A 26059-nucleotide genomic window follows, 5' to 3' on the forward strand; every position below is an offset into this window, starting at 1 on the left:
GTCGCGCACAAATAATGTGAACAACGAGAACGAAAATAAAATACATGGTAGGTGGGATACTCGAGAGATACACAACGTGCACGTTCGAGAAGCCTCGAAACCAGATGATCTTAATAGAATGTAAGTCGCACTAAGGAGTTCAGTATCTGTTCAGAAAATAAAATACACAAGGATAACGATGACCTTATACGACTGAATAAACCTCTGCCCACCAATATTTCATAACTACAACAAAATTTACATTCTTAAAGTGTGTAATCTAGCTCGTATCGGACGAAAGTATTCTTCTCTGTGTCCTCAATACGCGGGTAGCCAGCGATAAGAGCGTCCTGTGATCCGAGGATGAGATTATTGTACACCTGGAAGGAGTAATTTTAGCAAACATCAGTTGGAGGGGACACCACTATAATCATTGTTAGATCGTCGATATTTAAAAATGTTCTTTAATCAGGACAAGGATGAAACAGGATTTTGATGTTCTAAAGATGTGTATTTTAGATTAACAGCGGCACAAAATATTGTTTTCTAGTACGTATACACTTATGTATATATACTTCGAGTGCAGAAGTTGGTTGAGAGGGTACTCATCCAACTTCTGCACTACCAGAATACCAGAATAAACCACCATAATTCTTGAAGGTTTCATTAGAAGTTATTTAAATGGGTGCTGGTCAAAAGTTAGAAAGCTTCGCCTATCAAACTTCTTCATTGTTACAGGAAAATAGTCTGCCACGGAAGTGCTCAACCGGTGACCGCAATGCCCCTCAGATAGGAGCAGATGTCATACTCTAATTCTAATTTCAACTTAAAAAAAATAACTCTTCGATCTTTGTATTCTTATGCTTGCTGAAACCACCTTTTTTGTACGAATAATATTCCATACATCAATCATGCAGAAAAGCATTCTTAATTTTTCCAACTAAAAAAAAAAAAAACAAGAGCACCAGAGGCGTCCCAGCAGAATGAATAACGGGTTCTGTTCTGCTGGTCTTCAGTTACCTTGTTTTTCTAGAAAACGAGGAAGGAAGGAAGATATTATTGTGTGTATTCAATAATCACATCTATCCACACTATTTGCAAGTTACAACGCAACCCTATAGTTCCTTCCTCTGCCAAAATAAATGAGGCTGCAAAAGGATCCATAACTAAAGGATGCCTTCATTTCATGGCTTTGGTATAGATTCTTAATGTACAGGTACGGCTACATTTCTTGGACTGCAGATTAACCATTTACCCCACGTCTCAATGACCCCTCCCCCCTCCCCAAATGATCTACTAACTTTTGAACTGATAAGCTTTATAAAATGGAACTAACCTTCCATACAGGTTCCCTAACCTTACGTGCAGGATGCCAGAGAGCTTGCAGACAGTATTGTAACACCTGTAATGCATTATATATAATTTGAACGACAACAAGGAAGAAATAGTAAAACATCAAACCTTAATAGGTCCCAATGAGACACGCATTCCTTCACAAGCAAATATATAACGTTGTATGAGATGCGGAGAATTCTCGAGCATATTAGGCCAGACATAATTCAACAAATGCAGCAAAGCATCCTCACAACCAAATCCGTAAACCCCTATAAATTCATTTTAACAACATAAACAAGTTCTCGACTTTCCAAAGTAAAGGGATTAAGGAGGATAACGTACCGAGAGAGAGATGAGCAACAGCATCGATAGCAATTTGTCGATGTACTTGGTCTCGTTCCATCATAGCATCGACGAGAAGAGGCGTAACAGCATAGATGTAATCCTTTGCCATCTCACCAATGTACTGGAAATATTTGTTGTATTTCTCGACTTTCTCCCTTGTCTTCGTCGCTGCAGAGTTTTCTTTAGGATCGAAAGTAGCTCATAAACCCATCCAGAAATATTTGAGTTGACATTCTACGGCAAACAAAGAAAAATAACAGAAAAACCAGCAGAATAACAATCCCTTACACCGAAAACTCCACTTCTAAGAAGACTTTTAAAGTAAATTTCCCAGCGAGTTGTGCAGCAGTCTTAAATGAAACAAATTCCACTGGATTTCTCTGGAATTTCTTGGGTCTATAAGGGAGCCAGAAAGCAGGTAGCATATTTTTATTTCATACACTAGAAATCTTAATGAACAGACTTCAGACTTGAGTTTACCGAGTTAGACCGCATGTATTGTAATTGGCAGTGTTAAAAAAAACACCCGTAACGTATAAAAACACTCGGACCTCCTTTCATTCTTGGCACCATTTCCTTTCTACTCATTCGAGTTCGAATAAGAGGATGCTGGCATGAATTAGCACACTTGAGGAAAAATGTGAAGCTCCGAGCTTAGAAATTCCCAGCATCCTCTCATTTTAGTTTAGTTAGTAGAGGATAGTTTTGGCAACCCCTACATCTTTCTTGATGAAAAATAAGATCATCGAAAAATACTTCAACGCAGCAAATTACCTCAAACATAAACGACAACGCCTTCAGCACTCCGTTTTGTACATTCATTTCGGGCACTCGATATTCATTCATGATAGCTGGTAGGACCGTGAATGGTGCACATGTCTCGGCCACAATAGCTATAGCCACGGTGGTACACACACGCAGTTGTCGTTCTTGGACCTTCAAGTTGTTCAACAGCGTCGCAAGAACATCATGTGGACCAATAGCCTGGAAATGTTGTTGCTATTCGTTGATTAGCGTTCAGGAAAAATATCGGTCGCCTTTACCTTGGCAATAAATCCAAACGTATTAATGGCAGCTCGACGGATGCTTTTCTTGTGTGCCTTGAGCAATTCAAGGAGTTCGAAACAGATACGCATCCACTCACGAGCGGATACGAACTCTGATCCACGATCGGCGATTGCACCAACAAGATCAATGCAATTCTCCTGCACCTTTTCGTGGCGATTTTTCAAGATTGGCGTCAACCTGCACATCAAAAATTCAGACAGAGCTCAAAACCAATCGTGAACTGACGAAAATTAATGAGAGGTAGAAAACCGCACCTTGGCAAGAGATCTTTGATGGGTGGAGTCATCTTTGTCATTCCAATCACATTACAAATCGATTTTAGGGCACCCAGGATAGAACCAAGCACCTGCAAGGAATCTTGTAGACGTTTTAGAAGAAAAAAAAAGACGTAGAACAGAAGAAAATCTACGAACCTCTGGATACTCTTCTCCAAGGTACTCATACAGTACAACACCCAAATGTCCCATAAGTTTCTCTTCTTCACAGATATGCATTACAGGAGCAACCCGTGCAATCTGGAATAAATTAATGTACCCATAGTTTCAAATACATTAAAAAGAACATAGCTCACAGGATCACAAGAAAAAGAACATGACGCACAAAATCTAAAATAAGTATGAAAACCTACAAGATCGGCGGCCTGTTGTCGAACTTTTGCAGATTTGTTGTTCAAACGCCACAAAATGGTACCACAGATCTGTGGAAGGTACGGTTTCGTGCGCCTGAAATGTGAAGACTAAGAAAAGAACGGGGAAACCACAAGAGTAGGAACTAAGAAAGACAGAATGATAATAATGATATTGCAGGACAACAAAATAGAACATCTAAGTCGAACCTTCCGAGACCTTTACATACGGTACCGAAACCATCAAGCATAACGGCGTCTTCTTGTGTTTGTTCTTGGAAGGCATACAAAATACCTTAAGACAAATAATATACCAACTAAAAAAGGGAAAGAAAACTAAAACTAAAAAAAATCGTCTTCTAAAGCAGCCTTCAGAAGACAGAAACGGACGGAAAAACGAAGAACTAACCATCAATCAACTGCTCCTCCAGGCGAGAATCGATCTCGTTGGCACCTTGTAAAGCCACAATGTTTTCAACTGTCTCCATTACCATTTTCCTGAGAAGAAAAACTCATCTTCAACTATGGACAACAATAAGCCGGAAGAAATATTATACATTAATGGATATATTAAAAATACCAATATTCATAAGTACCTGTACTGCTCATTCTCATCCTTCAAATCGTCAACAATTCTTGCAATCATTTCAGCACTTCCCACCTTCTGAGCCATTTCCACAGTAGTATCTACCAACTGTCTGAAATAATGTCCTTCGTGTAAAGAAATGGCCCATAAAATTAAGACATCGCTCTTAAGAATTGCAAAAGAAGGCACGCTTGAGCAATAAACTTCCCAACAAATCTTACCTGTAATTCCTTCTATCCATAGCCATTCTCTGTGTCCAAAACGCTTTGAAAAAGTGGGGCAAAATCTCGTCACGAATATAAGGAGCTTCCACACCATCCGTGGCGCAACATTGCTTAACGACCTGAGAAAAGAATGGGATTAAAATTTGGCTTGTCAGAAAGTGCCATTCAAATGAACATTTAGTGAAACACAACTACCTTCAGTACAATCTTCTTCATTTCCTCATCAGGTGAAGCAAACTCCCTAATGAGAATAAGCATCACTTCCTTAGTATAATAAGAAGCATACTCGGCGTCCATAAGAGGGATGAGATATCCAATCGCTTTGAGGAAAGCAGCCAAACCCTTACCACGATGCATTCGAATACCCTAAAGAGTTAAAAAATAATTGGGTTTCAAAAAAAATGTACGGCGAAACCCACCTTCCACAGTGGTTTTAGCACGGAGTCGAACGCTTCGATACCGTACGGTGTAGCAGCTTCAGCTAGGGCAGCCAAACATAGGGCAGTAATGGTGCGCACCTTGAACAAAAGTATGGATCTGAGAAGTTTCCAGTGACAAGATCTTCAACAACCTACTTTTTGCTGTTCGTCTTCCAGACCACCTTCTACAATTTCAACAAGAGCCTTAAGATGCGGGAGTACGGCGCATCCCATAAGAATGGCCATTTGTTGTACAATTTTGATACCTAAACGTAGCTAACCTGATCAAAATAAAACTCAAATAACCAGGTGAAATTTGAATGATTAAAGTGTTACCTGTATGTCTCGCTTGCCAACTCTTCCTACTTTTACAAACAGCTTTAAGGAAGGGAAGCAGAGCCGGAATACCGAGAGCAGAGGCCACGACCGCAAATGCACGAGCAGTCGTGTTTCGGACATATCTGTAGACATTTTTGTTATGCATTATTCACAATACACGATAAGAAATTAAAACGGAAACAGAAAGGGAAATGAGAGCTCACTCATCAACGTTGTCAATATCAGGCCTCATAGTAGAGATCATCGTAGCCAAGCCGGCTGCCTTAGCCAAGTTCGATATGATCTCACGTCCTGTGGTTAAGAAAATGAAATGTTATTACATGGTAAATATATGCAACATCACTTCCGCCGTTGAAAATTTGAAATTGAAAATGCATGCGGAACTTGTGAACACAACTAATACTGTACTGCCTTAAGCTCAAAAAGACCCTAGCCCAAACCCAGCTCTAATTCAAAAGTTGCATCTGTCAGAAACAATAAGCAAAGTAACAAAACGCTTGGAAAGCTTATGTAAACACTCGAAGTTTGCTGAGAAAGTCCAAACCTCAAAAGAACTGAATTTCAAGATCACATTAGGCTTTTTTTTTTTGATAGACAAAGAGAGCAAAAAATCTTTGTTGAAAATACAAAATTTTTACAGTAGGACAAGTATAGAAGAATGAAGTCGAGTTGCACATCATACAGAATCATAGCCAAAGGGAAACTAATTCGGAAACAGTTCTACCTTCAACTCGGGCGTAATAATCCTCATCAATCAGAAGTGGTTCAATGACTACGAGAATTTTGTGGACATATGGACGAACCAAGTCATCCAACTTGTACAGAATACGGTCGATTACCTGTAACATAGTATAAGAATCTGTTTCAGTTCGAACAAATAATAGCAAAGAAAATCAGCACTATTCTACGGCGATAAAAATGGATTAGACGGATTTGCATGTAGATTCATCGTCGCTTCCAAAATCGCATTTTTAATTATGCAATACTCACCGAAACTTACCATGTGAGAATCAGCGGCCACGATTCCCCTTGCTCTGCGCGTCACTCTAAAAGCGCACGTGCAAAGAGGGAATTTTCAATATTGTTCAGGTTAGTGACTAATGAAATGGAGCAGTTCCTCTAACGCAGGGCTCGGCACTTATTCACAAGACTGCTTCTAATGTGCGCATAAAATATGTCATGGTCATTTTTAGCAGCAAACTGCAAACCGAGCCCCGCTAGTACTTACTTCTTAGGCAATAAACTTGTTATTTAATAACTCCCTTCATAAGTAAACTTCATTGTACTCAAGTAACGAATTTGAAGTTAACTCTCACCTTAACCATCAGATGTCGCTCTTGATCTTCCAATGATGGTGACATAAGAAGTGGGAGGATCTGGTTAAACAGCGGTCCTGCACCATACTTCCTAGCATTTTCCGTAATCTAAACGCAAGGAAATATAATTGATATAAAAGAGGTGATTATACCTCAATCTTAACCAAATCTATTCAAAATGTAAGAATAAAAATATAAGAGAAATTCTAGGCTTCAAAACAAAAAGCCACCTTTCTCAGCCCGCTTTTTCTCTGTGGTGGCAAACCGTTCTTGATCTTCAACAAATGTGTCATAATTTCACGCTCATTCAACTCTTCCTTGGTTAGTGTACCTTAACAATGATTGCATTGCATGAGATCAAACAAATCCGTTAAAATATTGGACAAAGCAAAAAAATCACTTTCGTCAACGTCCATCAACAGTTTGTCGAAGTATTGCATATCGTCCGGTTTCAACGGCGGGAGGTCTTGATTCTTTGGCTGAGTATCCAGAATTCCACCGACACCTAAACTCAGTCGTTACCAAAGCAGTAACTGGCACATGATCATGCAATAATGTTTTACGTGAACAAAACCAAGAATTATTTGAAAGACTTGGATAAAACCACTCCACCTTTGTCACCAAGCCCATCTCTCTCGGGAGTTCCTTGCATAAAAAATCCTCCACCACCGACACCACCTAGTGGAGTAGGTGTTGCCATGAGTTTACGAGTGGGAGTTCTCAAAGGCATGTAGCCTGCAGGCGGCGGTAGAATCTGCAAATAGGTGAAAAATATTTTCTCTTGAGTTAGAGCAAGAGATGACTAATAAGTTAACTAAATAAGTAAATAACAATTTTGACAACAGACAGACCTTGTATCCCGGAGGGAAAAGCGCGTCCAATTCCTCATCGCTGAGTGCGCGGTTCCTGTCATCAAGTTCCTTTTCCCACAAGAAACTCTTCATTTGCTCCGGTGTCATTGCAACTGGTGCCGCCGGAGTTTTCATACCCATTGCTGGAGTTCCTAGCGGAGTAGCGCCTCCGGGAGTCAGCGCTCCAGCCTGAAAATTATCCACTGTAGTTGAAGCGACTATAAGACAATTGTGTACTGATCAATTACAGGAGTGCTTCCATGGCTTGGTGTGAACGATGGCGTTGCTGCTCCAGGTTGTGGCGTAGCAGAACCGGTAGCTGGGGTTTGTGACGGTGTCAAGTCCCATCGTGAACGTCGTTTTGAGGCTGATGGTGTGTCCTCAACCTAAAGCAAAAGAATTTAGAAAACATTTAATAGAACAACAACTCTGTGAGTAGAAACCACGAAGACTGACTTTTACGTCATCAGTAGCTCCGCGAGCAGGCGTGTCTACTCCCCAACCAGGAGTCATAGCTCCCGGATCACGCACACTCTCACGGGGAGTCTCGTCCCAACGGTTCCTGCGTGGAGTTTGAGTAGAAGGAGTCGAGTCGAATCTGAAATGAGCCCATGAATTTTTTATGACACAAATAAAGGATTAAGAACAGACCTGTTAATAGAAGGTGTCGCATCTGTAGCGTTTGCGTGAGCTGGGGTTTCCTCCCATCGTGCAACATGAGGAGTAGCTGCCTACAGCCCAAAGTGAAAATAGTTATAAAGAAATTTAAGAGTTAACCAAAAGTAAAAACCGGGCGTACATCTGCACTAATACTAGAAATTCCAAGTCGTTTACGAGGTGCACCACCAGGAGTTGCATTGGAAGGTGTCGCAGATCCTGCTCCGAGGACCTATAGCAAAATTTATAAGCAAATAATAAGGAAGAGGGATAACGCTTCAAAAAAAAAAACCTCATGAGTGGGAGTCTCATCCCAACGACCCTTCTTCCGCTCGGGTGCGGCAACAGACTGCAGTTCACCGGATTTGATGCGATCAGCGATTTCTTTCTCGACCTAAAAAAAAACAGCAAGACTATTTCATTCAAATTCTCTACCCAGATTTTAGGCAATCATGAGAAAGGAAGTCACTTCCACATCTAAAATGAAACAATAATAAATCATGTCTCCCTATGGTTACACATAATGCACATTTGCAATTAGCATAAATTCCTTATTCGTGATGTGTTCTGACACAAAATTTACCTAGTCAGATACAGTAAACATATCTGCAAGAAGACCAAAGTTTCAAGACCAGTCTTATAATGAGAGAAGGGTTACTATTTCTGTAAAAAAATGCAAGTAGAATTTGCCTAAAACTTTACTACATGAAGACTTTACTTTAGTAAAAAAAACTTTACTTACAATGAAAGATTTTCCCTTGACCTTTTTCTATTTCCCAGCATCAATCTCGAAAAAAAAACTGATAATTTCATTTCATTCGATGCTCGTCAACTAGGTCAAGGATTTACTAATGCAATGATGCGACAACTCATTAATTGGAAGAATGCACTTGCGTTAAATCATTCATTAAAGCCTTAGAAAGAATCATAGCACTTCTTTAAAGAACTTGAACAAATGAGCAGGAGGAAACAAAATAAGCACCCACTTTCCCTTTTTCCTCTTTGTACTGCTGCTCCTTCATAATCTCCGCATATCCACGATTCCTTTGGTCAGGAGTTTGATCAACTAAACAATGGAATATGGATGAGATGAACCAATGAGATAGAGAAAAAAATGCACTCACTAAAAGCATCAACTCTATCGGGAGAAATAGCTCTGTGTCGAGCACGTTCTGCATACTTTGAAGCTTGGCGTTCTATGATAGTCTTCGTTCTTGTTTCTGCGAACGGATCAGGTTCCTGAATTAACCGGTACGGAAAAAAGCTAACTAACAAAACAGAATGTTTTGAAGTCTATTTCTATGCACGCATTTTCATTTCATGATCTATGCATTTGCTCCAGTTCACTTCCATTACTTCTTCACGACTCATTCGTATGTTATGAGGAGCAAAGGCGAAGAAGTAAGTGCTGAATAAAGTCTCACTTCCAACCAAAAGAACACCTAATCAAAAAAGGTTTTTAAGAAAATAACAACGTTTAGCCATTAAAACACCTTGTCAGTTCTTTCGTTTCAAAATGAACTAATCATTCTGCTAAAACGTACATCTCCACCAGTGTGAGCCGCTTCTTGAATGAACTTCGCTGGAGCATTAACTGCTTTTTTGGGCATCGGCGCTATGGTGTCTTCATCTATGTCATCTTCTTCTGCAGTATTGATTGAATCGAGATATTTTCCACTTCTATTACCGCGAACACTTCCATATACATCCTGAAAGCAGAAAAACAAAACATAAAAAAAAGAAAAAGGAGCTGGACTTATTGGAACTCAATGCTCTCAACAGTTCATTGCAAAGTAGCTTAAAGTAAAAACGACTAAGAAAAGGTTATAAAAACAGGATAGAAGGAATAATTTACAAACTAAACAATTAAAAAATTGCCAAGCAAACTTACAGTGTCATAGTGTCCTGCGGCTCCAAATGCAATTTTATCAGATCCATTTTCGTTGTTCTCATGATCGTTATCAGTTTGAAGAATCCTCTTTCTATTTAGTTCATTTGCATAAGCTTCAGCTTCTGCAAGGAAAAAACCCGAATAATAAATGAACGATATTTCTCACGCGAGAAAAAAAAACCGAGCAATCAAGGAAAAACGTACCCTCCCTGGCGTGCCCAGTTCGAGACATTTTAGAACCTCCGTGTAGGTACTAAATGTCTAATTAGATGCTGAAATAAACAACTGAAGTGTCAAAAACACTTATGTGATTTACAAAGAAAAGAAAATGATATCCGAAAAAGAGAAACAAACGTATGAGTTTTTAAAAGCAACCTAGGCAAAATCAAAAGCAAACAATCGAAAAGATAAGTGCTGAAAAGTATTGCTAAGGAGGAACTTCACAATACACATAGAGAAATACGAAATACTAATAATACTTTGAAGGAAATGAAATAAGAAAAGAGAACAATGAAGGAAAAAAGAAAATAATAAAAGGAGGACTAGAGACCGGTGTTTAGACGCGGCAGACCCTCGAATTACGTCCCAGAAGGGATAGAATAGCAACATTTAATGAGGAGAAGATGGAGATCACTAATTCTGAACAAAGATAATCCACAGATCAGAAATGAGATTCGAATTGGAGCAACAGCAGAGCGATGAATCGATGAAAAAGACGGCGTCCGCACATGCGTCAGCGCTGCGTTTCGCGCCAATTTCGACTTAGCCCAGCGACGGTGTCGCGCCGCATCCGCTCACTTTCCATTCATTCCCTCGTCGTTTCCTGGTAGATATGCGATGTGATTTGGAAATATTTCACTCGAAATAATAATAGCGAGGAAATTTGGGATTTTTTCACACTATATTTCTCTTTTTTAATGTCCGGAAACCCTGGTGTTCTCAGCGGCACGAAGTTGGGGGGAATGTGCCTCAGGGCTGCGGAGGGGGTTAATCCTCTGGTGACAAAGGTTGCTAAGTGGGGCCCGCGCGGGCTAGATAGGATATTAAGATCAGTGCCCTAAAGACCTGAGCAGCATTGTTCTTAGAGGCTAAACTACTAAAGTGTGGAGTGAATTAACCCCCGCCCCTCTTCCCTCTCCCATCCTCAACCTTCAACGAGGACACGACGGAAGTTCTGTACAATCCAGTTTAGAAAACGTAAGGGCAAAAAAATAATTGGGTGGGGAGGGGGGCGCTCAACACTGCTCTAATCGAACTGACTCCAAGCGTACTTAGAACAGGAAAGGAGGAAAAAAAAAAACCGTGCTGAACTCTCAAAAGGTTTTCCATTTGAGAAGACAGTTCATCTCATCCATCATCGATCCCGATGACAGATAACTGGCGTGGTATAAAGTACCGTTCGCTGTTATGGTTATTCTCGTGGTATAACGTTTTGTACCGTCCGAGATTGCGGCAGACAACGCTGTGCTCCGTCATTACTCCGCTCATATTACTTGCATCGTTCTCTGCCTACTTTACAATAAATACATTCCACTGAACCACCGTTTCGTTCTGTTCAATTAGGATGATAAAACCTTTAAGTCTCTAGTCACCCACTTTCTATCATCGACAGCTCATCACTGAACGTGAATAGCTCCCTAAAACCTAAACCTTAATCGACGAGGATCCATGACAACAGGTTTCCTTGAACTGATTAGATGAGTTATATTATGTACTAATCAAAATGAAAAAAGCAATACCGAAAATGGCGTGAGAAGATGGCTTTCCCGCATTTCGCATTTGATTTGACGATCAAGAACGGTCTTTGTGCCCTGGGGACGATTTTTTGCGCTCCAATTGCAGTTGGAGTAAGTCCGATTGGAGCAGATTGAGTGCCGCCCCTTCAACTACGTTTTGTCCAAAGTAGGTTTTTCTTCCTTGTAGGCTAAGAGTTCGTAGAGTATGATACGACAAGATCTTTATGAGAAGTTGAAATGGTATATTGATTGGTTCGTGATGATTTATTTGAATGGTTGACTGTGAGAAGACAGGGCAAGGTAAGTGAATCAGCTATGGCTGCGTTTTTTTATGCTTTTAATGGTCCCTAGATGACCTGGTTGATTCCACGCCCTAATTCACTGCCCTTTTGCCAGCCATTTTGTCAAAGTACAGCCAAAAAGTTTCAATTTTTAATTGCATATGTGTTACGCGTTTTTTTTTTCGAGCATGTTGTGACTTTTGCAATTTTATACGAAGTTAGACGGTATTTAGTCTTTTTTTTGTGATTTTTCAACTTAGAACGGGTCTTATCATAGCCTGTTATCATCGTTCCTGAAATCTTGGACACAGAGAGCAAATTTAACAAAATGTCTTACTGTACGTCTCACAAATACCATCCACGACGTAAAACAACACGGAGACTGTGGGGTTTTGACCGGGCGACCCTGGTAATCACATTTGAGTGATTAAGAACCACCTATGCATACATTGTTTTGTTATTGTCGAATGGTATTGTTCCGTAAATGAAAATGTTTGAACAGACCGATCACGAAATGACACGGTGCACGGCTGCGAAGCGGCGGCGTTGGCAATGTGCCAGTCCTCAAATGTTCCAAATACTCGAAACCGCACTGAATCACTCGCAACTTCTATAATAGTTGTCCTACGATAACGCACATCAGTCGTGATTCACAGGTGTGTACTACATATTCTATACTACATACTATTCTATTGGGAAAATGAATATGTTCTATCAATGGATACTGTACTCGTCAAAAAGTAACTCCTTCTAACTGTCAATAACGGCGCTGTGATCATGAACTAGCATCAATATCAACACCAATATGTCCTCTCAGACGGAAAATGCGACCGCTGTGAAATGGACGGGTATCGACAGGCTTGTCGAAATCATCCCCTTCCGGCTCTTCGAGGTCGACCGCGCATTCACAAAGTCACAAAAAAAAAATCAGCTAAGAATATCTTATAGGACCTGAAAGTTGCCGCAGCTGCGTAGGCGGCTCGAAGCGTGCTGGGGCTGGTAGTTGGGACCGAGGTGGGACAATGCCTAGGCTAAAGAGATGGGTGAGAGTAATGTGTGGCCGTTTTGTTCTCAAATTTAAAAATGCGCAAAAGAAGGTATTGACAAAATTCTTGAACGTGTGAAAATGAAAAGATAAAAAATGAAATGGAAAAAATGAATGAAAATGTATATAATTGACGATTTCACGCTCTATATAGTCGAGTCAAAACGACATTAATCACGAGTGCAGTTGCGGTGCATTTGCGTACCCGCTCGCAATGGCGCGATGAAGGCAGCAGTTGGAACCGATGTGGGACCGTCGCAGACTGCAGCGGTGGATGGTGCCAGCAAAGGTTTCACCACGATCGTGGCCGCTACGCTCCACCGATGCGCCTCGAGAGAAGCCATGAAGCCGTGTACGCAATTGCGTACACGGCTTCATATCGTTCTGACCGTACTATAATTCACCATTTTTTAATATTACTATGAATATTCCCATATTTTGAAGGGCGAGAACAAACAGTAGGAGGTGTCTTCAAGCACTACACTTCTCCATAAGCAGCACCAGTATTTCAGTTTCAGAGGCCTTATCATCTGGATTAAATGCTTAAAATAGCAAGATGGAAGCGAGAGTGTAATCATTGTCATCGGACACTTCCTAGGAGAAAGTGTACTAAGAAAAGTGTATGAGAAGACAGAGCCATTGAACAAGTGTAGGATGGAAAATGAAGAAATAGAGAAATTATTACTACTCGCCTATTACGTTGCAGGATCAACAACATGTGATACACGTAACGAAATTAGGCGAAATATTATAATACAGAGTGATTACAAATGATTCATCACATTTTTAATGAATTTATCTTACAAAATATTTCGCAAAAAAATGGTGATTGATACATTGTATGAAAGAACACATTTCCAAGTTTTTTGTAAATCATTACAAATTTTCTATGTACTTTTCCTCCGTGTTTCATCCAATGTTGTGGGAAAAGATGGTACGAACATATTTTCTTTCACGTATCCTCAAAGAAAAAAGTCAAAAATTGTAAGGTCGGGGGTCCTTGAGGGCACCTTGAAGGCATCACTCCACGAATCTGAGGTGGTACGGATTTCGGGAGGAGTATTTGTATACGAGAGCGTAGGTTAAGGAGAGGGAGTGATTCCGTCCATTTCTTGCCAATTGCTGTAAAAAAACAACGGCCCGGAAGATTCGGCTTCGAGCGTTCCGGCGCGCTACTTTTTACGAGTTCGATTGGAGCGCGCCAGTCGTGTGCACACGCCGCATCTTCCGGGCCGTTTTTTTTTACTGCAGTTAGGAAGAAATGGACGGAATCACCCACCTCTCCATAATCTACGATCCCGTATACGAATACTCCACTTGAAATCCGTACCACGTCAGATTCGTGGGGTGATGCCTGTAAGAGGCGCCGCTCTGGGACAGGTGGTCGCCCAGAGCTTTTTCCTTCACATAGGCAGCCTGGTTCCTCAAAGTGTCGATATTATCGCAGAATGCTTTGGTGGGTCGGTGGCTGTGTGTTGTGCTGTCTTCGAAATGCACCCAGCATGGTGGTGACGGATTCTGTCTTCGCATATTTCAAGACACAAAATGCTTTCTGTTGATTTGTCGCCATTTTCGTCGCAGATTGTTATCTCACTGCCATTTGGTGAGTCAAAACGGAACTTGCAATATTGTAAATAAAACTAAAGTATGCCCTCTCTACTAGTTATTAGTATTACAAATAGGTGGATATTATATATTTGAGGCTATAAGTCTCGTCAAAATCCCATGAATCATTTGTAATCACCCTGTAAATTCCGATCGACAAGTCGTGCAAAGTCGTACTCATAAGCTACTGCTCAAAGTCGTACTCATAAGCGCTTAGAAATGCAAAAGGGGCGAATCAACTAATCGATTCCCATTTAACGCATCCATGAATCGATAAATGGACAACGGTATCTCTGAACATGCAAATTGAGCTAACAGAGACAGTTAAACGCTTGAAAATACTGTAGATATTGAAAATGAAATGTTAGCAAAGAAAAAGCGTGAAATAATAACATCAATATGAATATTTATTACATAAAGCTGCAAAACATGTACATTCACATTACAATGTGGGAATATATTCGCTTATTCTATTTATTCCGACTCCTTGCTTGTGATAGTTAGTTTTTGGAACACTCTTTCCAGTATCTTTGGACCAATTCGAATTAAGAACCTAAAAAGAAAGTACAGTTATGAAGAAAGAAACTTACACATCCATGTTTTAATGTGTGAATGCAGTTAAAATGTTAATTAAAGAGGAGATGAAGAAGAGAAGTAAAAGTCATTAATTTAAAAGGACGCCAATACACACCATATCACCAAGTTGTAATTCCGTGATACGAAAATAAAGCTGAAAGTCACCGATGCGCAAAATTTCTGTATCTGCTTAATGCTTTCAGTGTTTTTCTATTTCTATGCAAATTCTAACGATAACATAATCATTGGCATAACAAGAAAACATAAATACACTTCTAAATGCCGAGGGTTCAAGAAGAGAGGACTTGGAGATTAATTCTAACGATATTTATTCAAATAGATTAGAAGTAAGGAGAATGAGTGGCAATTCCATTGAAATTTTAATGCAACGACTGGATCAAAATGAAAAAAAACTTAGTGAGCTAATAATAATATGCTATCTCCAAACTTCTCCCCACATTCTGATTCTCAAATATATGGATATTTCATTCCAAGGCTGTTACAACGCAGAACAACGAGAAGAAATGGAGAGCTGAGGAAAGCAGTACTAGTACTGCGTATCCGATTGTAAGTAGGTAATCGGCAAGTATATGTAACCTCTGAAAAGTAGGTAAGCCCCGAACTCACATCCAGTGTTTCACAGCTAGTCATTTTAAAATTTGCTCTGATTTGAAATCTGATCCCAATTGATCTTAGCGCAATAGAAATGTCAAAATTCAAATTCCACCCAGAATCTGGTCGGGTTTTTTCCGCTAATTAAATTTTTGGTGCGGGTGTGTGCTAGAGGTCCGTTGTAGCCACACGGTCGATGGTTCGAAATCGCCCTAGTGCAAACCAAGCGTTTCATCCCTCCGAGATTGATAAATTGGTACCAGACCTGTCTGGGAGAATAGAAAACACTGATTTGATCATCGGCTGTCATTCCCTAAGTCATTGTATAGGCGAACACTCGTTCCAAAAGCCCAACTACTACGAATTACAGTAAAACGCGTTAGTAAATCTCAAGTGAATTGATACGCCGGTGACTTTTTTTGACTTTAATTAAAGGCATCACCCCACGAATTTGAGGTGGTGCAGATTTCAGGTGGAGTATTCGTATACGGGATGGGAGAGTATGGAGAGGGGGGTAATTCCGTCCATTTCTTCCTGATTGCCGTAAAAACGGCCCGGAAGATGCGGCGCCGCACAAGGCCGGCGCGCTCCAGTCGAACTCCCTGTAGAACATACTGCGCCAGAACGCCTGAAACCGTATCTTCCGGGCCGTTTTTTACGGCAATTAGGAAGAAATGGACGGAATCACCCCACTCTCCACAGTCTCCCATCCCGTATACGAATACTCCACCTGAAATCTGCACCACCTCAGATTCGTGGAGTGATGCCTTTAAAAATTCGCTTGTTACGGAAGGAGATGAAACGATGTACCTCAGTTTGACATCTTAGTGACAATGCGGTTGTACTTGAACGATGCGTCGTTCATTGCTGTTCCTGCTCGTTGATCATCCTTAACAGATGCCTGAAAGAGAAGAAGTGACAATCTATGTTATCACAACGATGTTTCATGGAAGGAAGATGAAAAGAGAAAAGTAGAAATGAAATAAGAACATAAAATATTAATTTTGAGCTTTTTATCTAGTACATGGTAACTACAGTACGGGGCCAAATGACACGAAGCACAGTGCAGTTGCGTAAGCGTCTGCATTTGAAGCGGTGGAATAGAGGTGGGACCTTCGCGAGCCACAGCTAGGAATGACGTCGCAGAGGTCCCACTGCTCCCCCAGATTCTAACCGCTACGCTCCGCCGCACCGCACGTGCTTCATCTCATTTTAATCCGACTATACTTATCTAGTACATAATGCAGACAACACTATTCCAACATCTAAACGTGAAGAAAATAAAAATAAGTCAAGTACTCACCTCGTTTAGGCGTCTATTGTAAATCCATGATTGAATTTCTGGAATGAGAGGAAAGTTTCTGATTTTTCATTCATGTGAAAACTAAATTTGAAAAAGAAAGTATGAAGAGTCCGTGGGAAAATCGCACAGATCAAACCCTACCGGCAAAGGATTAGACTGGGTGCTTCAAGCAACGAACCCACCCTTTTTTACTACTTATAACTTTCATGAAACAGCAAAAATTACATTATTTTCAAATCTTTTCGTCCACTTTTCTCGACAGAAAAAATCATTTCTAGAGATCAAAATTTCTTATTGGAAAACAGCAAAATCAAAACGATTCCCCTTATTTCTTGGGGTTTTAATAATTTCTAAATAAATCTCATAAACAACAAGAACTGCACTGACAGCCTCATTATTGATTGACCGCTTATTCACTGAACTATGAGGAAAATTCCGTTATACGTTGATGTTTACGCTTTTGGATCCCGGATCGGTATATTTAAACAGCAACCAAGAAGAAAAAGGCAGAGAGGCTTGTAGAGGCAAAAAATTCAAGCACTTTCTTACCAGGTTGAGTTGGAGCCGGCGCTGTTGAAGGTTCTGTATGATATTTCTGGAATATGCGAATTTCTTCCAGAATGTCCTCATCGTCCATAGCTAAAATTGATGTCTACACAACAAAAATCTCAGAATTAACTAACTAGTCATTTTCGAATCACCAACAAAACAGATATATAAAAATAAATTCTCTGAATTTTCAAAATATGGTAAGCTTCAACAGCTCAGCCTAAGTAATGAATCGAAAAAGTTGGAATTTTATCTCCCACGGTGTTTCTTTTCATTCATCCGCCTTCATTCACGATATCCCTAACAAAAATCTCGTCACAGAGCAATATCGATGACGGATATGACATTCTAAGCTTCCTTCGCTATATTTTCAACGTTTAATAATTTAAATGCGTTTAAAATAATTTTAATAATTTAGTAATTCGAGTACTGTAATTCGGTGTTCATTTAAGAAAGCCCGGACACTGAGAGATCCATATTATATAGTTAAACAGGATCCTTTTCAGGGTTCCAACAAAGAATGAGAACTAAAAAAGACAACTCAGCAATGCTAACAAGTTTGAGGATAACAGAGAATGATAGACTTAGACATATTTTAAAAAACTAATTGACGGAAATGGCCTCTGACGCTTAGGAACCGGTGGGAAAACTTGCTAACTCCGATAATTGATGACTTCCTCTATAGGATTCCTACCGGTTTTTCTGAAACTCGGCGGATCTCAGCATTCAAACAAACTAGAAAGGACAAAGTTACCGCCGTATCAATCCGCTTGGGATGCGCCTACGCGTTTTCACTGCGATTCGTAAGCGCTGAGGTTTTTGGAGTGCGTGTTGGCCCATGCAATGACTTGCGGGGGCCAAGTCAGTGTTTTTTCCTCCCAGACAAGTCTGATACCTACCGACTTACTATAAAATAACTATAACTTATCGACCTCGGAGGGTAAAAGGCATGATTTGCACTACGGCGGTTCTGAACCATCAACTGTGCGGCTACAGCGAACCTCTAACCGACTGCGCTACACCCGCCCTTAAACAAATTTAAAGCTTTTAAAATGGATGGTCGCGGAAACTAGCGGACGCTCGGCAATGCCAGTTTCATGTAGATTCCACATCCTGTGCATGCACGCGTACATACGATGAAAAGGACAATTGGTTCACTTAGGGAGTTGTCCCAATGGCCAGCTACGTGTCAGGTGTACGGTAGCTTAGGAGCTTTTTCTTACGAACGCAAAGATGTATGAGATTTTGCTGTCTTCCCGGATAGTGAATAATTTTTCTCTACTGCCCACTTCAACCCAAAAGTTTGGTTTGAGGTTTAGACTCTACGTTCAAGAAAACCACAGACGGAACGTTAACACCTTGGTATTGGTGGCTTCCGGGTATATTTGTAATTCCTGGTACAGGTACAGGTATGTAAGAGGTACATAATTTTGCCATTGTACTTTTATTTCATCGAAGAATACAATACTTTAGAACAAATGTACTAGATAATTCTAATATCCGAATTTGGATCGCGGGGAACAAAAAAAAACAAAAAGTGCAAACCTACCTCCATAGCTTGTTGGATGATGTGTTCTCGGCTGCTCTTCCTCTACGGCAGCTGAAATATAACTGTAGTTAACTATATAGTGCAGTATACTTAATTTCCGTTATAATAAATGAAATAACTGTCGCTACTGGTTACGGTGTGAATTTCAAAGAATGGAGAAAATCTGGAAGCTCAAGAAAAAAAATTAAGTTGTTGCATTGCGAGAAGTGGTCCCCAGATGTACTAGTTAACTTTATTTTTGTTCTACGATAAGAAGTACTCTGGAACAAGGCGACGAACCGTCGTTGATCTCCTCTCCTCTTTGCAAAGCCTCTATTAGAGCCTCCAGGTCCAAATCACCGTTTCCAACACCATTTTCGCGAAGTTCACGTTCTCTGCGTAAGCGATCCTTTAGTCGTTTTATCTACAAAAATGGTGCGCGGCATCAATAAAAATATTTTAAAAATTTAGAGTTTTGAAAAGAAAGGCTACAAAAATGACTGTACTGCAGACACCAAAAGTCCCCGACAAACTTCAACCTATTGCTTTGTTCTAGATGGAGAAATTTAATCGCATTCAAAAATCAATGGAATTTTAAAAAATGTAAAAACATGAAATCAACTTAAAAACTAAGTTAAAATTTACGAAAAATTCAACCTTGCAGATGCTTTTTGTGATTCTCTCCATACCGCTTCAACAGCGCTTTTGTTAGTATAAAAAGGAAGACATTATTTGATACAGTATGAGCGCATTACTGTTGAAATCCCTTTTGAAACGCTATGTCCGTATGGATTTCAGATTCTTCCCCAAAAAGGAACCGTCACCAACAACCCCCACCAAGTGCTTTCTCTAAAATCGGATGTGCATTACCTCAAACCGGCTACAGACTGAGAAGCAACTTTGTGGATACGTAAATCTCTATTAGATTTACTTACCTACCTAGCAACCCTCGCAAAAGTAAAAGGGAATCTATAGCGATTTTTTGTTTCCTAAAATCATAGCATCCCTTTCTTTCTAGAACCTTTTAGAAGTATCTCACACCTTTGCTTTAAGAAAAAAAAAACTGCACTAAGACCCTAGGAACCTAAAAGTGACCACTATTTCTAAAAGCAAGGGGAAGCGTCAAAATTAAACATTTGTAAAATTCCTGAAGCAAAAAGCATGATACATGGCGTATAACGTTGAAAAAGAAACCCATGAAAAGGTCATGACGGATTCTACCACTATTTCAAAGGCAACGTATCACCAAAATGGCGATGTTGGAGTCTTTACGAGCAAATATAGAGTTCGAGGTGCAGATTACGACGATAACCGTAACCTCGCTCAATTCCCCCTAATCGCCTTGAAAGATGGCGTGGAAACTGTTTTGGGTCCTACAAGTTACTTCAGAACGCGAACATATATTTGTACACCCTCCGGTTCCCTCAGCAGGTGTCTCATTGGTTTTACATGAATAGGTTGCAGAAGAGACAGAAGAAGATTGATTTTCGACCGATGCGGCGCGCTCACAAGTGCGGCGTGTTTTCACGTATCTCGTAGGAACAAATGCCTTTTCCCACGCCGTTTTTCAGAACGATTAAGAAGAATTGAGGGCAGCCACGTTCATAATTGTAATCTAGATTCCGAGCTCTATATTTGCCCCTGGGGCGGGTGTAGTGTAGCGGTTAGAGGTTCCGCTTCCTGCACGATCGATCGGAGGTTCGAGTCCGCCCTAGTGCTCACCAAGCCTCTCATCCCTCCGCGGTAGATGAATTGGTATCAGACTTGTCTGGGAGGGTAAAAACACTGACTTGACACATCGGTTAGCCACCGCAAGTCATTGTATGGGCCAGTTACACGTTCGTAAACCTCAAACGATTCTGAATTGAAGTGAACGTGGGGGCGAATCCCAAGAATCCCAAGATTGACTAACGCCAGAAACTTTATCCTTTATCCTTTTATATTTGCCCCTGGAGATCCCAACATCGTCATTTTCGTGTCTTTATGAAATTTTTGCCTTAGATTACACAACTCTGGAATGACAACAAATGAACCTGCTCGGTCCTTCGTTTCTTGCTCTCCTTATCAATCTCTTCCTCTTTTTTCGAGTCAGCCCATTTGTTGAAGCTGAAAGTGTTGAACACATTCGCCATTGGACAGTGGACAACCGATATCGAGGATAATGACGCCTAGAAACCAGGTAAGATCATAAAGAACACAGACGTAAACGTGTTCTAGTTGTGCGAGATAAGATAACGAGAAGACGCAATCATTAGAGTTAGTAGCTCAAAAGGTTCTGATCAGTGACAACAAGACTACAATTCTATTGGCTCATTCCTGAGAATTTTTTTTTTTTGAATGTTCTATGGAAGAGGAAGTATTATCGAGATCATTATCAAGAATACGATTTTATTCTTACTGTTCAATTGTTCTTCTACAGATATCTTTCCAGCATCTTTTTTTTTTCTTCCAGAAAGACTTGATGCGCAACGAATAAACTAATTTTCAAAATTTCCACCTTAAAGATTAACCTTAGATGATATTTTTAAGCGTATGAAACTAAAATTAGTAACTTATTGAAACATTAAAAGTTTCAAAGTTCGTTCCTAAGACAAAAAGAACACGATTAGCACACGCATTAACTTTTAAAGAAACTTTTCTTACATTATTCAAGCGATATGTTCATGTTCTCTGTTCAGCACCTCAATTTCCGGACTTTACAATGATCTTCTTGCTCTTTTCCCAGCATATTCCTTTTTATTTCACTTTTTTTTTACATCAAGGTACATCAAGCAAGGGAAGAACCGGATAGACAATTAAACAATTACGATTGGATTGAATATTCGCAGAAAATTATATAAATATTAATCAATTAACATATTAATCAATAAATAATGCAGCAAAAGTTTGACTTTACCTCCTACTTATAAAAGAAAACGAGGAAACGCTAGGAAAGAAAGGAAGGGGCCAATGGGATTTGAAATCCTCGTCAATGAAACCTTTTGGACGTTGCTATGTTAGTCTCGGGAATATTCTAGTGTTTCGATCTATGATGCTTTTTCAACACTAACTACAACTCCAAACATAAACACATCCACGTATCTGTAGAACACTCTATCCACACTTTATCCAGAATATTCACTAAGAGGATGGTTTTCGATTGCTTCATTCACAGAATGACAGCTAATAACTGACCTCGGTACTCCAAACTCACATTTATCCTTAAGGAAGTGCCTAAGTTGAGAACCTTTCATATATTTCGGGTTTTTTTTGTGATACTTAAATTTCCAGAAAACTAGGAACTTCCAAACGTTGCAATCTTTTCGCAAAAACTTGTACGTTATACTCTGAAAGCACTTTTTCTTAAAGGTTGAAGACTAGAGAAAGCGAGGCCTTCACTTTTTAAGAGGAGATGACCGTTAAAGACTAAATAGGTACTTTCCAATAGACTTACTCTATGGTCTATCCAGTAAAAAGAAGGGATCATATCAGGCAGACAGGAATAGTTTTGCTAAGAAATTATGCACTCAATGGAACAAAGCTGAGCAAGCTTTGCGGTATTCTTCACAGCATTTCGTTCTGATTTTTGAAATGAGGGATAATCAAGGATTCTGAGCAATCAAATCAATTAAAAAATCGATTAAAAAGGGCAAAGTGCACGGCGTTGATCAATCCCTAAGGAAATCCGACTACGCGTTCGTCTTCACGTTGGGCTTCGTTTAAGGTTTACGAGCGCTTGTGCAGCCTTACAATGAGTTGCGGGGGCTGGCCAATGTGCCAAATCAGTGTTTTTATCCTCCCAGACAAGTCTGGCACCAATTTATCGAGGGATGAAATATTTGTTTTGCACTAGAGCGGATTCGAACCACCGATCGATCGTGCAGCCACACCAAAACCTGTCAACAACGGCGCTACACCCGTCCCTGTTTAATGAATTTTTTCTCGATTAAATTATTTGTAGGGCGGGAGTAGCGCAGTTGGCTAGAGGTTCCGCTTCCTGCACGATCGATCGAACGTTCGAATCCGCTCTAGTGCTCACCGAGCCCTTCATCCCTCCGGGGTCGATAAATTGGTGCCAGACCTGTCTGGGAGGATAAAAACACTGACTTGACACATCGGCTAACCACCGCAAGGCTGGTTACATGTCCGTAAACCTCAAACGATTCTGGATTGAAGTGAACGTGGCGGCACATCCCAAGCGGATTGATTAGTTCCTGGCACTTTATCTTTATCCTTTTTTTAAAAACAAATTATGTCAACAAAAACAAAAACATTATTTTGAACCGGTAGCTATTTTGAATAGCTTCAAGCGCAGTATAGTTGAGAAAAAAAACTACGAGAAAGCGTAAGAAAATATTCGTTCTCTTCTCAAAAATTAGGAAAAAAAATCTCCAGAAACTATGTGCAGAACGAATCCGTAACGATCGCACAATTATTCCGATATAATCACAGTCGTTGAATCCAAACAATTCATAGATGCCCTCTACCTGTTATTGTGTTCGCAATATCTGTAAACGTGTGCAATTATAATGGCAATAATCCGTGATGGTGATTTCCCTTTCAGCGCATTGTCCATCTGTTACCGTAACGATCTCTGTTCACTGTTCCCTGTATCTCTGATTGTTTTAATGGCGCTTAACGACTTATCTGCTGTTTTAGTGTCAATTAAAACAATATTGTAAATGATTGATGGCTGTGGATCGAAAGAGCGAGCGTAGATCAATTCATTTTATTACCGTATCCATGAACTATGAACGTATCCATGAATAGAGTGTGAATCAATAAAGAAATTGGAGTTACATAAATACACAGGTCTATTTAATGACAATTCCTTGTAAATTATTTATAAGGAGCTAGAAATTATATATTTATTTATAAGATTAAGACGATATGAAGATGTGGTAGCTCATTTAGTAGTCAATGATTCCTCGCGATATTCTCGTATACCGTAAAAAAATATTCCCCCCCCCCCCGTACCATCAATTCCACACGCGCACTACCTGTTGCCACGAAACGAGGTGATCTACACGCTGGTCTCCTTTGCACGTTTTTTTTTCTAAATTTTCAATTATCACTTCGGTGGATTGAGTAAATAATCGAGTTTTTTTTTACATCGTATCAGAGGAGAACTTGAAACGGAGGAGACAGCGCATGACAAAATCGACTGACAAGAGGATAAAGGATCGAAACCTGTTCCTCTGATTTCTATTGAACCATTTTTTGTAACGTCACTGAAATAACCAACATTTCCATATAGTGGTATCAGTCAAAAGAACTTGTTTCCATTGGAGAAAAGATAATGACAAGGAGCAAAGAGGGGGTTATTTTGATTTTAAAAAAACCATTAACGGGTACTATGCTTCTTTTTCTTTTTTTCAGTGTTTTTTTTTCTTTCCGTTCCTTGTTTCCTGTTTCTTTTTCTAGGTTTCTTTTCTTGTTTCTAGAATATTTCGCTTTAAGAACTTATATGGCAATTAGATCATGATATATCTGAAGCATTACGGTTTATAACAATATTTATAAGGTGGATAGAGAGTAATGGCACCAATTACTAATCCCTATAAATATTAATAATTGATAATAAAATTTAATCTGTTTTAAAAACACCTGATTTTTTTTCCTTTTTTTCTGTTTTCATGTGTCATGACTGTATTTAAGACACGCACGACGAAAAGATCCATATTTTTTTCAATTCCACACCGAAATCGTAAAAAGTAGTGCGATAGAGCTGTTTGACACCATTCCCTCAAGGATTAAAGGCAACATACCACGAATTTGACGTGGTGTGGGAGTTCTCACGAAAAAAAAAAACTAGAGATGGGGTTGCGATAGATTGCGGGATAAACTCATATCTCTCTAATTTTTGCTCAGAAATTGAGCCACTTTAGTTTCCGCAAGAATCCGTTAGATTGCGCCCCTATATACACGTTCCGATCCCCTCAACAACCTATTCATTGACTTTACTTGAATGGGCAGATGAAGAGACCTCATTAATTTTTGACCGCTCGCTCGTGGATGCGGCGCGTGTGCAAGAGTGGCGTTCGCCGTTCTTTTCGACAATTAGGGAGAAATGAGCAGGCTGCACTAGTCTGAAAACCTCTAGTTTCTTCTCTTTTAAAAAATCGATAACACGTGACTCTACATTTAAGATTACCTTTAATATCCTAAATTGTTCAGTGAGACAACATTTTTTCGTTAACAGAGCTGGCTTGGATTCAATTATGTGCAAAAAAAGATACCCATTTCCGCTAACCTGGCTAAAATTTAACAAAGCTGTAAAAAGGGCCTGCCCTTGCGCCCCGCCCCCGCCTGCGATTCGTCGAATGAGATGAATTGCCTATCGGAGCGTCCGAATGGATCTTCGACGAATCGCAGGCGGAGGCGGGGCGCAGCGGTGGCGCGTTGCAATAGAGGACGTCGTATGGAACCGCATTTCGAAGCCGTCTGTTTACACTGACGCAAGGAGAGACGAGCGGAACCACCCCTGGACTCATAATCTACGACCTGATATAGGTATACTCCAACGAAAATTCATACCATACCAGATTCGTGCGGTGATGCCTTTAAGTAAACAAGTAATTAGAGGTGTTTTCACCTCTAATTACTCTGTTCACCAGCGTATTTAGCTGCTCATCACTATTTTTTTGATAGTGTTATTAAGGCTATTTGTTCGTTTTATACTCCATTCCGTAAACACTGGATTGGCATGTAAAGAAGGAATAAATAACTTCTGTTATATTTTATTAAAAGGCTAATCCAGAAAAAGAAAAAAAACATAGCGAAGCTAGTTTGCAAGCCTGTTTGCTTGTTTATTTTTTCCTTAAAGTCTCTTTTTACTTCATGAAACGATACTAGATAAACTTGAACCAACCAGATTCCTGTAACTCCTCTAATTACAAGAGTAATTTAAAAGTTATCCCTGACATTGATTATTGATTGGTGCACACCCTTTTCGGATATCAATTAAATCAGAAAATTAGCGGCAAACAATCTAGTTTCCAGTCTTCAATCAGTTTTGCTCATCGATTCCAACTACCTTCCAGAATTTTGAGATTAATTATAATTTCCAACAAAATTCCACTTCAAATATCTCAAATGATAACATTGAGGCTATTCTACCAAGGGCCACTAATTTGGCATACTAAAGTAAAGAATTTAGCAAATATGAGACTAAAACCCCTTGTTATACATTTCCAATTTCTTGTAATTT

General features: G+C 39.8%; 2 protein-coding genes across 3 annotated transcripts; both read right to left on the bottom strand.

Moving 5' to 3' along the window:
* Positions 1 to 245: 245 nt before the first annotated feature.
* On the bottom strand, positions 246 to 9867 carry RB195_012284 (uncharacterized protein; the record flags this gene model as incomplete). Its single annotated transcript, XM_064194072.1, has 34 exons — positions 246 to 359; positions 1316 to 1381; positions 1441 to 1583; positions 1657 to 1780; positions 2434 to 2643; positions 2703 to 2904; positions 2982 to 3073; positions 3141 to 3242; positions 3356 to 3449; positions 3563 to 3647; positions 3762 to 3850; positions 3949 to 4050; positions 4160 to 4281; positions 4358 to 4528; positions 4582 to 4680; positions 4738 to 4847; positions 4918 to 5042; positions 5124 to 5211; positions 5645 to 5759; positions 6237 to 6344; positions 6467 to 6567; positions 6637 to 6741; positions 6849 to 6990; positions 7088 to 7276; positions 7336 to 7473; positions 7544 to 7685; positions 7739 to 7818; positions 7887 to 7976; positions 8037 to 8138; positions 8731 to 8810; positions 8869 to 8983; positions 9289 to 9453; positions 9636 to 9757; positions 9840 to 9867. The coding sequence occupies 34 exons, from the start codon at positions 9865 to 9867 to the stop codon at positions 246 to 248; spliced, it is 3960 nt and encodes a 1319-aa protein (XP_064051655.1).
* Positions 9868 to 16301: 6434 nt separating this feature from the next.
* RB195_012285 (uncharacterized protein) lies at positions 16302 to 22336 on the bottom strand (the record flags this gene model as incomplete). Of its 2 annotated transcripts, XM_064194073.1 has the most annotated exons (7): positions 16302 to 16391; positions 16794 to 16831; positions 17343 to 17432; positions 18892 to 18942; positions 19171 to 19294; positions 20904 to 21038; positions 22304 to 22336. In XM_064194073.1, the coding sequence occupies 7 exons, from the start codon at positions 22334 to 22336 to the stop codon at positions 16302 to 16304; spliced, it is 561 nt and encodes a 186-aa protein (XP_064051656.1). The 2 variants fall into 2 exon arrangements, with proteins under 2 accessions (XP_064051656.1, XP_064051657.1); XM_064194074.1 differs by lacking the exon at positions 22304 to 22336 and having other exon boundaries at positions 20904 to 21002.
* Between the last annotated feature and the right edge of the window lie 3723 nt (positions 22337 to 26059).

This window comes from Necator americanus, chromosome III (genome assembly GCF_031761385.1).
Source record: "Necator americanus strain Aroian chromosome III, whole genome shotgun sequence".
Classification (NCBI taxonomy): Eukaryota; Metazoa; Nematoda; class Chromadorea; order Rhabditida; family Ancylostomatidae; genus Necator; species Necator americanus.